At 52.9% G+C, this 15,648-nt stretch overlaps 1 protein-coding gene across 2 annotated transcripts in view; it reads left to right on the forward strand.

Annotated features, from left to right (window-relative positions):
* The window catches only part of CNDP1 (carnosine dipeptidase 1), a 36,907-nt gene that overhangs the window by 18,485 nt on the left and 2,774 nt on the right, over positions 1-15,648 (forward strand). For both annotated transcript variants that reach the window (XM_071208591.1, XM_004479129.5), the window contains exons 6-10: positions 66-266; positions 2,891-2,975; positions 9,366-9,526; positions 10,483-10,647; positions 12,498-12,639. In XM_071208591.1, the coding sequence (XP_071064692.1) occupies positions 66-266; positions 2,891-2,975; positions 9,366-9,526; positions 10,483-10,647; positions 12,498-12,639 (754 nt within the window). The remainder of the gene's footprint in view (positions 1-65; positions 267-2,890; positions 2,976-9,365; positions 9,527-10,482; positions 10,648-12,497; positions 12,640-15,648) is intronic.

A 15,648-nucleotide genomic window follows, 5' to 3' on the forward strand; every position in this document is an offset into this window, starting at 1 on the left:
TTTAAAAGGTGAATGGACGAGTTGGGCGATTTTTGATTGACGGGCTGTTCCACTGTTGAATGCAGGACCTTCCCGTCAATATCAAATTCGTCTTAGAAGGAATGGAGGAAGCGGGCTCCGTCGCCCTGGAGGAGCTTGTTGAAAAAGAAAAGCAGCGTTTCTTCTCCGGCGTGGACTACGTCATCATTTCAGACAACCTGTGGATCAGTAGGACGAGGCCCGCGCTCACTTACGGGACCCGAGGAAACAGCTATTTCACGGTGGAGGTACCCGCAGAGCCCAAGGGGCACTGGAGCAAGAAGCCAGGCTGGGATCTGGGGCAGCGGGGACGCCCCTCCCCGAGCAGGGTCCTCAGGCGGCACCCACAGCCCGAGCGAGGGGGCTCTTGGGGCGGGGGCATCCGTGGGCCCTCCAAGCCTTTCGGGGTAGGCGCTTACGTGACTCACGCACGGAAAAGCTTGGAAGCCTGGGCTGTGGAACTCGCAGGCAGGCGCGGCAGTCCCTCCGATGGCTGCGCCGGGACGGTGACGCGCCGCAGCCCGGCGCTGCGTGCCAGGTGGCGGGAGCCACGTGCCAGGCGAAGGGAAGGAGGAGCCAAGTGCCAGGAGAAGGGGAAGAGGAGGCGCTGGCTCGCGGGGGCCTGTGCCGGGGTTCCCCTCCAGGGGTGCACAGCTGTGCCGGTGTCCCCGTCGCTGACCTTAGTTCTTTATCTATAGGATTGGCCCAGGGACACCCCTGCCAGGGCGGGTGTGCGTACTAAACGAGAGATCCAGTTCAGGTTTCGCCACGTAATGAGCCTCCTCCTCCTTTCTGCTTTTTAAGCAATACAGGCACCTAGGAGAGAGCACACGTTTAGACTCAGAAGGCCCCTCTCCCATAAATACTCTATTACTTAACTGCTTTTTGGCTCTCTCCCATCAACATCTGTAGAATAAGAACGCATGTCCTCTTCAATCCCCGGGCTGGTGGGAAGGCCAGTGGTGTAGAAGAGGTGGACACAGCCATGCAGCTGTACACCACTGTGAGCCTTCTCCTTGCCTGGCACGACACTCGGCCCTACTAAAACACTATCTGCCCTGTTGACCCTAGGAGGCACCCACACTTAAAGAGATCACCTGGAGGGAAAGGGGTGTCATCCTAGAAACCGCTTTCAGGGACGTGGTTGTGAAAAGAAGGGGCAAGACAAGGTCATAGCTGTAGGGAGTATGGAAGAAACAGGGCTCTTAGGAGGCAGCGGCGAGAGCACTTGCGGAATGGGTGGGGGCGTGGTCACAAGGAGGTATGAGGGCTGAGATCCTGGGTGCAGAGGAAGGCATTAGCCCCTTGGGCAAGGCTGGCTGGGGTCACTGCAGATGCCAGTTGCAGTTGGAGAGAGAAGAGTGGTGGAACTTGTTGCCTGTTGACTTCTGTGGAGTAGGAAGTAAATTTATTTGCCAGTTGCTTGAAACTGTTGCCATGGGGAGTGGGTAGGAGCAGACGGGTGCCTGAAGAAGAGGTGCCAGGCAGTGTGGAGGTGCAGAGTCACCCATCAGTGCAGATGGAGGACTTTTTGCAGCTGTGCCCGTAGCCATCAATCGCCAAGGCAGCAGCTCAGATTGCTCCAGGTTGAGGTGTCTCCAGATGGGGTGAGGGAAGCGGGAGGCAAAGGTGTGTCAAGATGTTGGCCAAAGAGGGGAACAGGTGTAGCTCAAGTGGTGAGCACTGACTTCCCAGGTACGAGGTCCCAGGCTCAATCCCCTGTACCTCCTAAAAAAAATACTGGCCACAGAGAGGCTGGAGTGATCATCAGTGGCATTGAGGGGTACAGGGCACAGGAGAAAAAATAAAGACAGAGGCAAGCCGAGGGCCGGAGAAGTGCAATGAGTGACGAGAGAGCTGAGCAGAGAGAAGCTCGAGATTTGGGAGGCGGAATTCTGTCAGCTCCAAAATGCTTTAGTTATTATGTTTGCTTAATAAAACAAAATCTTGAGCTAAAGGCACATTCATCCTGCCCTATATTAAAGATGGATTGGAGCAGGGAAAGACCAGCTGGGCAGGAAAGAGGGGGCAGTGAACCCAAGAGACAAACAAAACAAAGCAAAACAAAACTCAGTAGAGACTGGTCGCTGATTGGCTTTGGTGTTCACAGAAGAAAGGAAGGATTATTCAAAGGGGTAGACGAACAGAGCTGGGCTCACTCCTTGTTTTGGAAATGGGCAGGCTGGTAGGAAGTGAGTGCAGGAAAAGAAGTTGAGTTCAGTTCCAGGGCTCCTGAATTGGGGAAACTGGAAGCATGCTCCCGTGGAATTTGCTGTAAGCCATGAACATTTTTAGGTCCAGTGTTTAGGTAAAAGGTCAGACCTACAGGGATGCACATTGAAGAGGATGGAAGCAGTAAAAGGAGTCATGTGCGTTCTTGAAGCTCCACGTGTAGAGGAAGATCGAGCCAAGGGTGAGAGGAAGAAAAGAAATTATTCAGGAGACATACATAAAATTGTCCTGCAGCGAAGAAAAGAATAAAGAGAGGAATGTTTCTCAGAAACCAACAGGGGAGAAATTGTTCAGAAAGAGGGGTGAGGAGCAGTCTGGGATGAAACCGAGAGAAAGACACCTGTAGAAACATCGTTAATTTGGCCAAGGGGTCCCGGGAGCTTGGCTAGAACAGTGTGAGTGGAACAGTTGCGGGTGAAGTCGGTTTCGGGAATTCAGGGGAGGGGGGACGTGAAGCAGTGGGCGGGGGGGGGGGGGGGGCTGAGGCTCCACTCTTTCCACTGAAAGGGGGAGAGAGGGGCCCCTGGGGGGCATCGCCTGAGCCCCGAGGGCGCTGCTCGGGCCTGTCTTCCACCACCTGGAAGCTTCTGCTGAAGAACCAGACGGGAAGCCCGGCTGCTCGCTTTCTCTTCTTTCACAGGTGAAATGCCGAGACCAGGATTTTCATTCCGGAACCTTCGGTGGCATCCTTGACGAACCCATGGCTGACCTGGTCGCTCTTCTCGGTAATGCCTTAGCGCATTTATCTTTTTACGTGTCAAGAGCTCCGTGAGAACACTTTGCCTGGGTCTGTGTCTCCTCCCTCGGTTTCTGAACCAGGGTGGAGTAGAAGAACATCCATACTCTCAGCTTTTCCTCTTTGCTTAAATGCTCCTGAGGCTTATAAGTCCGTCCTTGTCACGCCTTCTCCTGCTGAAACCTTTCCTCAATCCACCCCTTTGCTTTGACTGGCACACCAGGCTGCTTTCAAGGCCCACGGGGTACAGAAGTCCAAGAGGCCATCTCTGAATCTTATCGGAGCTTCTACAATGTGTGAGTGTGTGAATAAGTGTGTGCGCGCACATGTATGTATGCACATACATGTGCGCACATGTGCATGTCAATGAGCATGTGTGAATGTGTGAGTGTGAAGAGGGTGTGCACACGTGTCTCTGTATCCAAGTGTGAGTGTGTGCACGGGTGTATGCACATGTGGTTGTGTATGAGTGTGCACACATGTGTCTGTGTGCATGTCAGTGAGCATGTGTGAGTGCATATGAGTGTGAACGAATGTACACACATGCCTGAGTGTGTATGCATGTGTGTGCATATGTGTGCACACCAGTGAGCATGTGAGTGTGAATGAGTGTGCACACGTGCCTGAGTGTGTATGCATGCATGTGCACATGTGTGCACATCAGTGAGTTTGTATGAGTCTGAGCGTGTATGCAAGTGTGAGTGTGTGCACATGTGTGTATGCACATGTGGGTGTGTATGAGTGTGCATGCATGCATCTGAGTGTGTGCACGTCAGTGAGCATGTGTGAGCGTGAGTGTGAATGTGTGCACACATGTGTCTGAGAGTGTGTGAATGTGTAGGTGTGTGCTGGGGCCTTCCTGGGCAGCTTCCTTTTCGGGTTCTGGCTGTCCGTTTCCACGCCTTCCATGGACCTGGCATGACCTCTGGCCTCTGGGTTAAGTCAGCCAGGGGCGGGCTGGAAGGAAGAGGAAGCCACATCAAGGCTTTTCCGGAGCCGAGGCCGTGGAGGCTGTCCTGACACACAGCGGGCAGTGCCCGGGGCGTGTGGCCCAGGTCAGCAGGGACCGTGCCGGGTCTCCTGGCTCTAGCACACGCTATGGACTTGGGGCCCGCCTCGGTGTCTGCACCCGCCGTTGTCTTGTCTGTAAAAGGGGAGTGAAAAATGCCTCATTGGGCATCCCCTGAGAAAATGCCGGTGCAGCTCCTACCCCGGGGGCTGGAGCCCAGGGCCGTCCACTGACGACAAACGACCTGCTCCCACCCGCGAAGCGCGCTCAGGGTGGCTGGGCCTCCCACTCGGCTGCGTCTCTCAAGGCTGCTGTGGCACCAGGTGGCACCCGAGGCGCCGAGCCCCCGGCAGCTCTGCCAGCTACTCTCGCCCCCGCTGCTGCTCCTGGGCCCGGGCTGGCATTTGCTGGCAGAAGCCACGCGGTCCTTTCGAGAGCGCCGTGCTCCCCGGAGGGCTGCTTGCTGGGCGCGGGGCGGCACGTGCGCAGGGGCCCGGTGGCAGCAGCTCCTCCCCCTGCAGGGACCAGCGGTTTCATCTTCAGGGTTTGGTGGTCCTGTTTAAAAATGGGGTCCTCAAGTCCCAGGAGCCTCAGACCCCATGAGACCCGGCTCCTCTCGGCACCGTGGCGCAAACTTTAACCCGGGCCTTCTGAGCGGATGAGCCGTCCTCCAGCACCCGCTGGGGCTCCCCTCTCCCCAGGTCAGCCCCGGCCACGCGGCGGCCAGCTGGGAGCCCTCCTCGCGCCTTCAGGCCACCTTTTCAGTGGAGCTCTGTATGTTTATAAAGCCGTGCCCTCTGTGGTTTCCCGAAATGTAACTCTTGGACAACTACTCCTCTGCTGTGAGGCAAGGGATAGCAAGTCATTTTCCTTTCAAGTACCTAAATGGTTTCCAGAAGAATTCAGATAATACGCAACCTGATATTTTAGCAAAAAGGAAAAGGCCCGTTTCCTCTTTTACCTGAACTGTTTTTCTCTCTTGGCATGGCATTGTCAAAACTTGAGGAATGCATTTCTATCCTCCGCCCGCCGACCGTGTCTGCGCGACCCCTTCTTGGAATGTGTGGCTCCACCCGGCATGGCGCAGCACCTATCCCTGCAAGCGCAGACAGCTCTGCTGAGAGGCAGGCCACGGCCATCAGTGGGAAGAAGAGCCCATGGCTTCACTTGCTTTACTTTTTGAACCAAATTAAAGACTGAATGGGGCACACGATTTCTGAATTGTGCCTCTGGGTCGTTTTCACCATCCAGACACAAGGCCGAGCTTAGGAGCTTTGCTTGCCGTTGCCTGGCTGTGCAGTGCTCCACGCCACGGCAGGGCCAGGTGTCGGGAGAGCTGGCTGCGCGGTGCCCACGCCACGGCAGGGCCGGGTGTCGGGAGAGCTGGCCGCGTGGTACTCCACACCACGGCAGGGCCGGGTGTCGGGAGAGCTGGCTGTGCGGTGCCCACGCCACGGCAGGGCTGGGTGTCAGGAGAGCTGGCCACGTGGTACTCCACAGCATGGCAGGGCCGGGTGTCAGGAGAGCTGGCTGCGCGGTGCCCCACGCTACCGCAGGGCCGGGTGTCGGGAGAGCTGGCTGCGCGGTGCCCCACGCTACCGCAGGGCCGGGTGTCGGGAGAGCTGGCCTCACGGTGCCCACGCCACGGCAGGGTCAGGTGTCGGGAGAGTTGGCCACTCGGTGCTCCACGCTACAGCAGGGCCGGGTGTCGGGGGGAGCTGGCCGCGTGGTGCCCCACGCCACGGCAGGGCCGGGTGTCGGGGGGAGCTGGCCGCGTGGTGCCCCACGCCACGGCAGGGCTGGGTGTCGGGGAGAGCTGGCTGTGTGGTGCCTATGCTCCAGGCTGACAGGGGCGACCCCAGACGGCAGCTGAGCGGGTGCCCATCTGGATGGTCACGATGGATGCCAATGTCCTAAACAATTACTGAGCACCACATGGGTACACTGCAGGATAAGAGCCACCAGGGGCCACAACGCAAAGTCATTTCAGTCCCTCTAGTTCAGAGAGGCTGAAAATACCTTTTGGAGGGCAGTGACGGGCAGGGGCGGGGACACATGCTTACAAATAGAGCTCCAGCCTCGGTGGTTTCTCTTTGCAGTTTCCTGATCCCTGCATTCTCCTAAACGCTATATGGCAGAAAAGACCATTGAGCCAGCGGCATTTGTATAAGCATCCAATCCTGTTTAGGACTTATAGTGTTAAAATTCCACAGAAGACTCCTGAGGATGGAGAAGTACAATTCCTGTAGGCCATTTCCCAAAGCAGCAGCCCCCTGCGTCTCCCTTCCATTTCTTAGGCCAGGGCAATCACAGAGGTGGCGGTAGAAATTCCACCACGCCCAGAAGCCGATGGCTTCAAGTGGGAAGTGAGCAGCGGAGGGAAAATGGACTCTTACTCATCCTGTTTCCATGCAGATACACTCAGTATCAAAGAATGAGAGCGAAGAAATACTGAAAACCGGGTATGTAAAGCCGAGCTGTTTCTGGGTAGCACGTCCTCACTGCCTCCCCCTTGCCCGTTCGATGGCTTTCAGTTAGGGCAGTGTTGGCGGAGAGGCCTCAAGATCTCCTCTCACCGGATTCCTCTGTGCATTAATTGAAAGGACTCCTGCGGCAAGGCTGCTCCCATCCAAACACTGAGCCCGATGAAGCTTTCCTGGAGGAGCAGGGTGAGCCTGGAGAGCCACGTCCCCTTGTCACACCCTGACCGGCCGAGGAGACCTGAATCCGTGCCCGCCACCCCTGCCCCTCCTTTGATGACAGTGTCTGATGCTGACTCCCAAGACAGGACAAAGATCCAGCTCCGTTTCAAACCGTGGCCTCTAGCCTGCTGCTGGCTGGTGTGGATTTGGGTGCCCGGAGCTCACGATCATTCGTCAGGAATACCAGATTCCCAGCCGGAAGTTCTACCAACGCTCTCACCACCCGGATGCACCCAGCACGCCCAGCTCAACCCCACGGCCCCCGGCAGCGCCGCCCGGGCCCGGCCTCCCCCGCGCCTCCCCGCGGTGGGCTTGGCCCCGTGGGCTCCCGGGTCGGCCGACACCTCTCTAGAGCGCTCGCCAGTTGGCCCCGGGGATTTCTGGACAGCATGTCTGTCCTGCTGGCGTGAGCGGCCCCGGACCTCGCCGGAGGAGCGACCACAGCAGGCCGGCCGTGAACGCGCAAGGAGGCTCGGCGACCGCGTGCTGGGCGGTGTTTGCGTGCCTGGTTTTGCTTTGGTGAGGGTGCTGCCAACCAGCGGAGGCCAGGCCCCACGATTCCACGCCGCCTTCCTTCTAGACTTGACTCACTAGCAGGCTGGTCTGTTTTGTTTTTTTTTAAGATTTATTTTTTATTTATTTCTCTCCCTATCTCCCACCACCACCCTGTTGTCTGCTCTTTTTATCCATTTGCTGTGTGTTCTTCTGTGTCCACTTGTATTCTTGTCAGTGGCACCTGGAATCTGTGTTTCTTTCTGTTGCATCATTTTGGTGCATCAGCTCTCCGTGTGTGCGGCACCATTCCTGGGCAGGCTGCACTTTTTTCACTCTGGGCGGCTCTCCTTACGAGGCGCACTCCCTACGCGTGGGGCTCCCCTATGCGGGGGACACCACTGCGTGGCAGGGCACTCCTTGTACACATCAGCACTGTGCTTGGACCAGCTCACCACATGGGCCAGGAGGCCCTGGGTTTGAACCCTGGACCTCCCGTGTGATAGGTGGACACTCTATCCGTTGAGCCAAGTCTGCTTCCCTGGTATGTTTATTGATTACACTGTGTGCCTTCCTGGGCTGAGTGGGGAATTCAGGACCTTGGGGTGGCAGGTGCCTCAGAGATGGGCTGGGACACAGTCCCCGAAGGACCACCGTCGAGATGGGCAAAGTGTGGGCATGCAGGAGAGGGACCCAGAGAGGAGGTGGCTGGAAAGCAGAATGGCCACGGCCCCTCTTGGCACCCCCTGGCACGAGCCTTGAGGCTTTGCTTTCTATGCCATCCTCCAGGGTGCTGCCAGGCCTCGCGGCTGCCCCTGGACTTTGGGAAAGGTGTCCATCTTTGCAGGGGTCACGCTTGTTGTTTACAGGTGCGTGCTCAGCTAGGGGAGGATGTGGCGCATTTACCTGCACATCCTCAGGGCCAACCCCGTGCCTAGGATGGGGGCGTTCACTTGCTCGGTGGGCACATCACTAGACGGTCTCCCCAGGCTCCGTCACTGCTGGCTGTCACCGGAAGGTTTGCAAACCCAGTGCCTTGCGGTCACTGTCCTCCCCTGACACTGATTATTACCACATCCAGGACGTGCAGCCTGACTCTTTGACGTGTCCTTACTTGAATGCAAGTCCGCAGATGGACTGAGGGTTAATTCCACTGCCCTGGAGACATTCTTCTGTGTTTGCCTGAGTCTCCTTGCGGGTTGCGTTGTCTCTTTGGTAATTACTTTCTCGGGATAGTGAGCTGATAGCTGATCAGTGTTGACTACTCTCAGCATCTGAGTCTTTTATAGATGCTCATTGATGATTTTCTTTATTCTTATGGATCCCCAAACACCTTCACAGGGGACAGACTAATTCCTTGTTCTGTATAATCTTAACTACTATGGAGGTGTTGGTGGTCATGATTTACAGCTCAAAGCTAACACGCTTTTCATTAAAGATGAGTGTTTATCGTCTTATTTTGCTGAGTGCAGAGGAGAGAGAGAAGCCAGGAAGGGATTTCTGGAGATTTTTAGCTTCTCAGGTAGATATATATATTTTTTAAATGTTTGTGATGAACAGGTATTCCCTCTTAAAAAAAAAAAAAAAGATTTACTTATTTCTCTCCCCTCCCCACACCCCAGTTGTCTGTTCTCTGTGTCTATTTGCTGCGTCTTCTTCTTTGTCCGCTTCTGTTGTTGTCAGCCGCATGGGAATCTGTGTTTCTTTTCGTTGTGTCATCTTGTTGTGTCAGCTCTCCGTGTGTGCCGCACCATTCCTGGACAGGCTGCACTTTCTTTGGCGCTGGGCGGCTCTCCTTACGGGGCGCACTCCTTGCGCGTGGGACACCCCTGCGTGGCAGGGCACTCCTTGCACGCATTAGCACTGCGCATGGGCCAGCTCCACACGGGTCAAGGAGGCCCGGGGTTTGAACCGCAGACCTCCCATGTGGAGGGCAGATGCCCTAACCACTGGGCCAAGTCTGCTTCCCGGTATTCCCTCTTAACTCAGGATAAAGTAACATTAAAAGGAGCCCTGTTGAGGCCAAGGGAGGTAGAGGCACCTGACGTGATCAGGTCCTGGGCGCAGCCTCCATGCTTTCGCCACTGGCCGCGCTGTGTCCGCGTGGGTCGCGCTGGCCCCGCCACATGGCAGGAGGCCGGCCCGGCCCGCGCTAGTTTCCCTGTGCCTTTCGCAGGCAGCCTCGTCGATTCGTCGGGTCGAATTCTGATCCCGGGAATCTATGACAACGTGGCACCTCTTACAGAAGAGGAAAACGCACTGTACGAAGCCATCGACCTGGACCTGGAGGAGTACCACAACAGCAGCCACGTGGCGAGATTCCTGTTCGACACGAAGGTACAGTCACTCTGCGGTGGGTCAACTGACGAGAACGTGGTGGTCGACCCAGCGACCCAGTGCCTCGTGGCCCTCCTCGGCACAAAGCAGACGCTATTCCGAGGCAGAGTTAGACTTGGGGGGCCAGGCCCCCACGGCCCCCACCTCCCCTCCTCTTTCGGGGTCTGCCTGGCCCTGGCATCAGGCACCAACCCCCTGGCTCATTTGGCAGCCTCAGACGCCATTTTCCAGAGCGCCTTAGGAAGCTGAAATCCCACAGCAGCCTTCGGGCGTCTTACCTGTTTAAAGACTGCGGAGGGTCTGAGGCCTCCAGTCGTGCCGTAGGGGCTAAGGTTTAGGACTACGTCACCACCCCGGGTAACAAGTACACCCAGAGCCAAAAGCTTCCACAGGTGCTTATGCCACCAAGGAGCAGCTTCCTTCCTGGGCAAACCTGGGGCTTTTCCCCCTTTCTCTCCTCCTACTCCTTCTTTTTAATGCTTGTCCCTGCTGGCGTGTGGTTGCTGCAGGTGGCTGCTGGGGGAGGTGTCCTCTGCGGGAGAGAGCAGATGTCAAGTTTCTCACTGCGAAGTACGTCTCTCCCCTCAGACTAGCTCTTTGATGGCCCAAACAAGAAGGGAAACAAGTTCCCATGTCTGCTGGGTTCTCTGAAGGCTGCTGAATGGGAACATGCTTCTGATACACAAATGACCACTCCAATGACCAGGGTTAGAGATTTGCAGGGGAACCTGAGCTTTGAAAGGGTCCCTTTGCCATCTGTTAGTTCCTGCAGCGCTCGGGCAGAGAGGGCCCATCGGTGGGCGCGGCCCGCGCAAGAGGCCAGCGTCCAGTAACTCAGATGTGTCAGTAAGGTGACAACTTACCATGCACAGAGGCTCAGGTGGACAGAGACTGGTGATACCAGCAACACAATTCAACTCTTGTTATCTCTGGATACTTTTATTTTATAAATTTAGGAGGAAATTCTGAAGCACCTTTGGAGGTACCCATCTCTGTCGATTCATGGGATCGAGGGTGCGTTCGACGGGCCTGGAGCTAAAACGGTCATACCTGGCCGAGTTGTGGGAAAGTTTTCAATTCGCCTAGTCCCTCACATGGATATGTCTGTGGTGGAAAAACAGGTAACAAATGTTCATTGTGATTCTGCTTAGCAACATCGCTGAGTACCATAGACCGCAACTTACTGAGCAATTCATTGGTTAGCATTCAGCTGTCATCTTTTTTAATACAAAGAGCCTGGAACAAATGCCAGGAAATCAATATCATTTTTATTCAGTAAAAATCTTTCCTTAATTATGGGCAATTACAGTAGTCAGATAAATAACCATTTGGAGTAAAAAGGATGGGACATTTAAAAAAATTAAATGCAAGGTATAAAAGCAAGATAGATTTTACATATAGATGGAGCAGTAACTGCCTGCAGGTGGATTGAGCTGGAAAATACTAATAAGCCCCAGCTGGTACTTTTTTCATGACATCTGAAACCACCATTTTAAAAGCAGCCATTTCAATGAAGATGGTACCTGGAAGGAGTTTATATCAAAATGACCAACCTCTTGTCAGTTTACATCAAGTTAGAAAAACAGAAAGTACATACATCACTCCCCCCTGCTCACTCATCCTTATCAGCCTCTTTTATTGCCTTCTTAGCACTAATTACACTGGAAAATAGCCTCTCCCCTCCTCTTCTTCCTTCTTTCCTTCATTTCTTCCTTCCTTCCTTGCTTTTCCATGCATCATCCCTCTTTCTCACAATAGAAGTCCACAGCCATATGCCTCGGCTTTAGAACAGTCTCCAGCACATGAGAGGTTGTCAATAATGGTTGAGGGAATGAATAAAAGAAATAGTTCAGAGTTTTCCCCAGGAGGATTTCCTTGGTAGCAACTGGAAAGGAGCAAAATGGGAAAGAGAAGGATATTGAAAACCAGGCTCCTTCACAGTTTAGCTTGGGGTTGCATCCATGTCTCGGAAATTTCTAAGTGCTTATGGTCCAAAAAGATTCATTAGGGCACTAAGTTCAAACAGAGAGATATTCAAACCAAGAAGTTGCATTGTATTATGTCTCATAATTTTCAACACACATTAATCAAATCCCTCTTATCTCTCAGACACGTGGTAAGAGTGGTAAGGGGTGGGGGGCAGGATGGGGCTTGTAGAGTACAGGAATACAAGGTGGATATTGTCAAATGCCTCTCCCACTCCCTGGGGGAAGCCCAGTGCTTTCTGCCCAAAAGAGGGAATTAATGCAAGTGCCCATCAATTGATGAATGGATAAATGTGTTATATACACACAATGGACTATTATTCAGCTGCAAGAAGGAATGAAGTCCTTATACATGCAACAACATGAATGAACTTTGAAGACATCATGTTGAGTGAAAAAAGCCGGACACAAAAGGACAGATTTTATGTGATCTCACTGATACAAAATAATTAGAAAAAGAAAACTCATAGTGTCAGAATCTGGACTATAGTTTACCAGGAATCAGGTTGAGGTTAGAGAATGGGCAGTTAGTTAATGCTTAAATTGTGCAGAGTTTCTACTTGGGTTGATTGTAAAGTTTTGGCAATGGATGGTGTTGATGATAGCATGACATTGTGAACATAATTAACAGCACTGATATATGTAAATAGGGTTAAGGGGGGGATTTCAGGTTATTAGATAATAACAAATATGTTATTAGAGTTAAACATTGAAAGAAAACCTAAGTTTATGAATGTATAGAGTCTAAAATGTAAACCATAATGTAACAAAAAATTTAGAAAAGTGTACAGTCTAAAATATAAACCACAATGTAAACCAAAAAAAAAAAAGATGATGCACACATTGTGTAATTCCCTGGGGAAGAACTAAGGTAAACTCCACAACATGTGAATTTGTCGGGATGGGATTTCTGCAGTTCCTACTGCGCATTCGTTATTTGAGAGAGTCGTGACGGCTTCTCTTGCTGTTGCCATGTTACCTTCTAGGTGAAGCAGCATCTTGAAGATATATTCTCCAAGAGAAACAGTTCCAACCAGATGACTGTCTCTATGACCCTGGGAATGCATCCATGGCTCGCAAATATCAAAGATAACCAGTATCTTGCAGCAAAAAGAGCAATCAAAACAGGTTTGATCTTAAGATACTTCGATATCCTGGTTTACAGTCCAACCCAGGGCTGGTGCCCAGTGGGACGGTGGCTACAGCAGGCACTTGTAAAACGTAACCTCGACTCTCCTTGTCCAGAAGCTCTATTCCGAGTGCACGCTGCGCAGGCCACTTTATATGCATCATCTCCCGCCATTCTCCCAAGGGCTTCCCCATCCTACAGAGGCAGAGGTGAAGTCATTTGCAGAAGGGTCTGCAGCTGACCAGCGGCAAAGCCAAGTGCAATTCAAGTGCAAGTCCTGAATTTTGGGCAAAATGGTGGACTGGAAAGCCATCAGACCCTTTTGCTGCAAAACTCATGGAAGTGATGTCCAACAGTTAAAAACATTCCTTTAAAAACACAGCTGAATTTGCGTGACAGTATAGGAAATCCTCTGGGGCCAAAAATAAAGAGTAAACGACAATGAGGCGGAGCATGCTAACTGACCTGGGTGGCCCTTGGGGGAGTGGCTTTTCCTGGGCTCTCAGGGCCTCTGGCCTGCGTAAAGGAGGAAGTTGAAAACAGGAAGTTGAAAACATACATGGCTAGGCCTCCAAAGAGCTGCGCTCCCTGGGGAGGGGCCTGTAAGCTTCTGTGCCTTTGCTTGGGCTTTGGGTGAACACAGAGCCTCCCCTCAGAATTTTTAACCATGGGCCCCTCCTCCCATGGGATTGGGTCTTTAACCGACTCTATGTGGGGTCCAGTTCACCCCAAGCCCGCTGCTGAGTGCCTGGCTCAGGCGTAATTTCCACTGCCCAGCTTCCTAGAGATGAGCCCCTGAGAAATCCAATTCCAGGCTATTTGACCCTAAAACCAGGGCTTTTCCAGGGACAGGGAAGATAGCCAGGCTTTATTTGGAATTTCTTCTGTGGTGCATATTTTAATTCCATGTACTTCTAAGAGGAATGGAGGTAAATTGTCATTTTTCCCATTTATACAGAAAGGTAAGTTGAAAATAGAAGATAAGCAGAGCTTTAAGAACTTAATAAATACCTCAAATACTGGATGTAGATGATAATTCTATCAATAAATCCATCAAACAGGTGTCTTGTTTATGTAAAGAAATGGGCACTAAAATGATGTCCAAAACTGACCAATCAAACATCGTTCTCTCTTGGGACTCATGTTAAATTCCTGTTTAGTTTTCCAAATAGTTTCCAGTGGTCATTATTCTTGCAAATAATCTACGAGGTTTTCCAAGTTTCATTTCTTCTTTCCTCCCTCCCTCCCCTTCCTCCTTTCTTTCCCTCCTCATCATTCCACAAATACTTACTGAGTCCCTGTTACATGCCAGGCACTCCCCGTGCTTGACCTTGTCAACATGCACATGAAGAAAATCCAAACACACCAGCAACCTACGTTAGCCCTGCCTGCATCCTCAGGGTTCCCGTGGGCCCCTGGTGTTTATACTGCCTCTGATGAGTTTCTGCTGAACATAGTCTTGTTTTAAGTGAAGGGCTCCCTTATTATTGGCTCCATCTGTTTATTTCTGTTTATCAGCTCCCATGCATTAAACATCTACTCAAAGTCAGAGGCCCACCAAATTCAGTCCTAATAGTGGCTCTAAAGCCCAGTGCCTGCCGTCTGAGGGCTCAAGTGTCTTCCCTTCAGCAACAGTGGCGATAATAAGCGGCAGCAGCTGGACCTTGTGTTAAGTGCCTTGTGTGTATTATCTCATTCAAATCCTCACAAACCATCCAAGAGGTACTTTTTTTTTTTTTTAAAGATTTATTTCTCTCCCCTTCACCCCCTGCCACCCCAGTTGTCTGTCCTCTGTGTCTATTGCTGCGTGTTCTTCTTTGTCCGCTTCTGTTGTTGTCAGTGGCAGGGGAATCTGTGTTTCTTTTTGTTGTGTCATCTTGCCGTGTCAGCTCTCCGTGTGTGCGGCGCCATTCCTGGGCAGGCTGCACTTTCTTTCGCACTGGGCGGCTCTCCTTAGGGGGCGCACTCCTTGCGCGTGGGGCTCCCCTATGCGAGGGACACCCCAGCATGGCACGGCACTCCTTGTTCGCATCAGCACTGCACATGGGCCAGCTGCACACGGGTTAAGGAGGCCCGGGGTTTGAACCATGGACCTCCCATGTGGTAGACGGATGCCCTAACCACTGGGCCAAGTCCGCTTCCCGAGGTAGTTACTCTTGTTCCTATGGGATCCATTAAGAATCCTTCTGCCAGCGATGGGCCTAAGCAGCAGAGGAACTTGTTGGAAGGAAACCAGGCTACCAGAAGACCCAGGGAGGGTAGAGACACTTGGGAATGGGCAGCAGGTAGCTGGGCAGAGAGGACACACTCAGCAATGGCAACAAGGCCCCACGGTGGGCTGGGCTGCCTCTCACCTTTGGTCATGGCACTCATGGTCCCTGGGTCCTTGTGTCACCTTCAGGGGTCAAAGTCCAGCAGGAGATCATGTGGCTGGCTGAGCTGAGGGCTCATGCCTGGGTCTTGGCCGTCATGGGCAGGGAGAAGGAATATCGAGTCTCCTGGGCTCTGAGCAGGAAGGGGCCATCCCAAGAATTGCAAAAGCAGGGGGCGTTGGCAGAATGCTCCCTGGGCCAGCATTGACAGGTACCTGTGGCCCTGGGTTCCAGATGCAGCAGGGCCAGTAATGGCAGGGCTGGGATCTGAAGTCCACACCTCCTTGAGGCCCCAGCTCTAACAGGATGACCCACCCAAGGGACGCAGGCATGAAAACTACAGAACAACTCCAAGACTAAGCCAGACTTCCCTACATGATCATTCCTAGCCTCCCAACTTTTATAGGTATTTTGCCATTAAGATATGGGGTTGACGAAGGGTTAGGAAGGCCAACATAATGCCAGGTGAAGCAAGGTCTGTGTTGGAAATGCCAGGGTTAACATGTGAGAGATCTGAACGGCTCTTGTGGGAATGCACAACACTCCTTTGGCCTGTGTGTGCTGAACGACTTCTCCTAACGAGGCGCATCATCTTCAACCACTCTCACACCTGGCTTTGCAGGTAAACAAGAGGGG

This window comes from Dasypus novemcinctus, chromosome 16 (assembly GCF_030445035.2).
Source record: "Dasypus novemcinctus isolate mDasNov1 chromosome 16, mDasNov1.1.hap2, whole genome shotgun sequence".
Classification (NCBI taxonomy): Eukaryota; Metazoa; Chordata; class Mammalia; order Cingulata; family Dasypodidae; genus Dasypus; species Dasypus novemcinctus.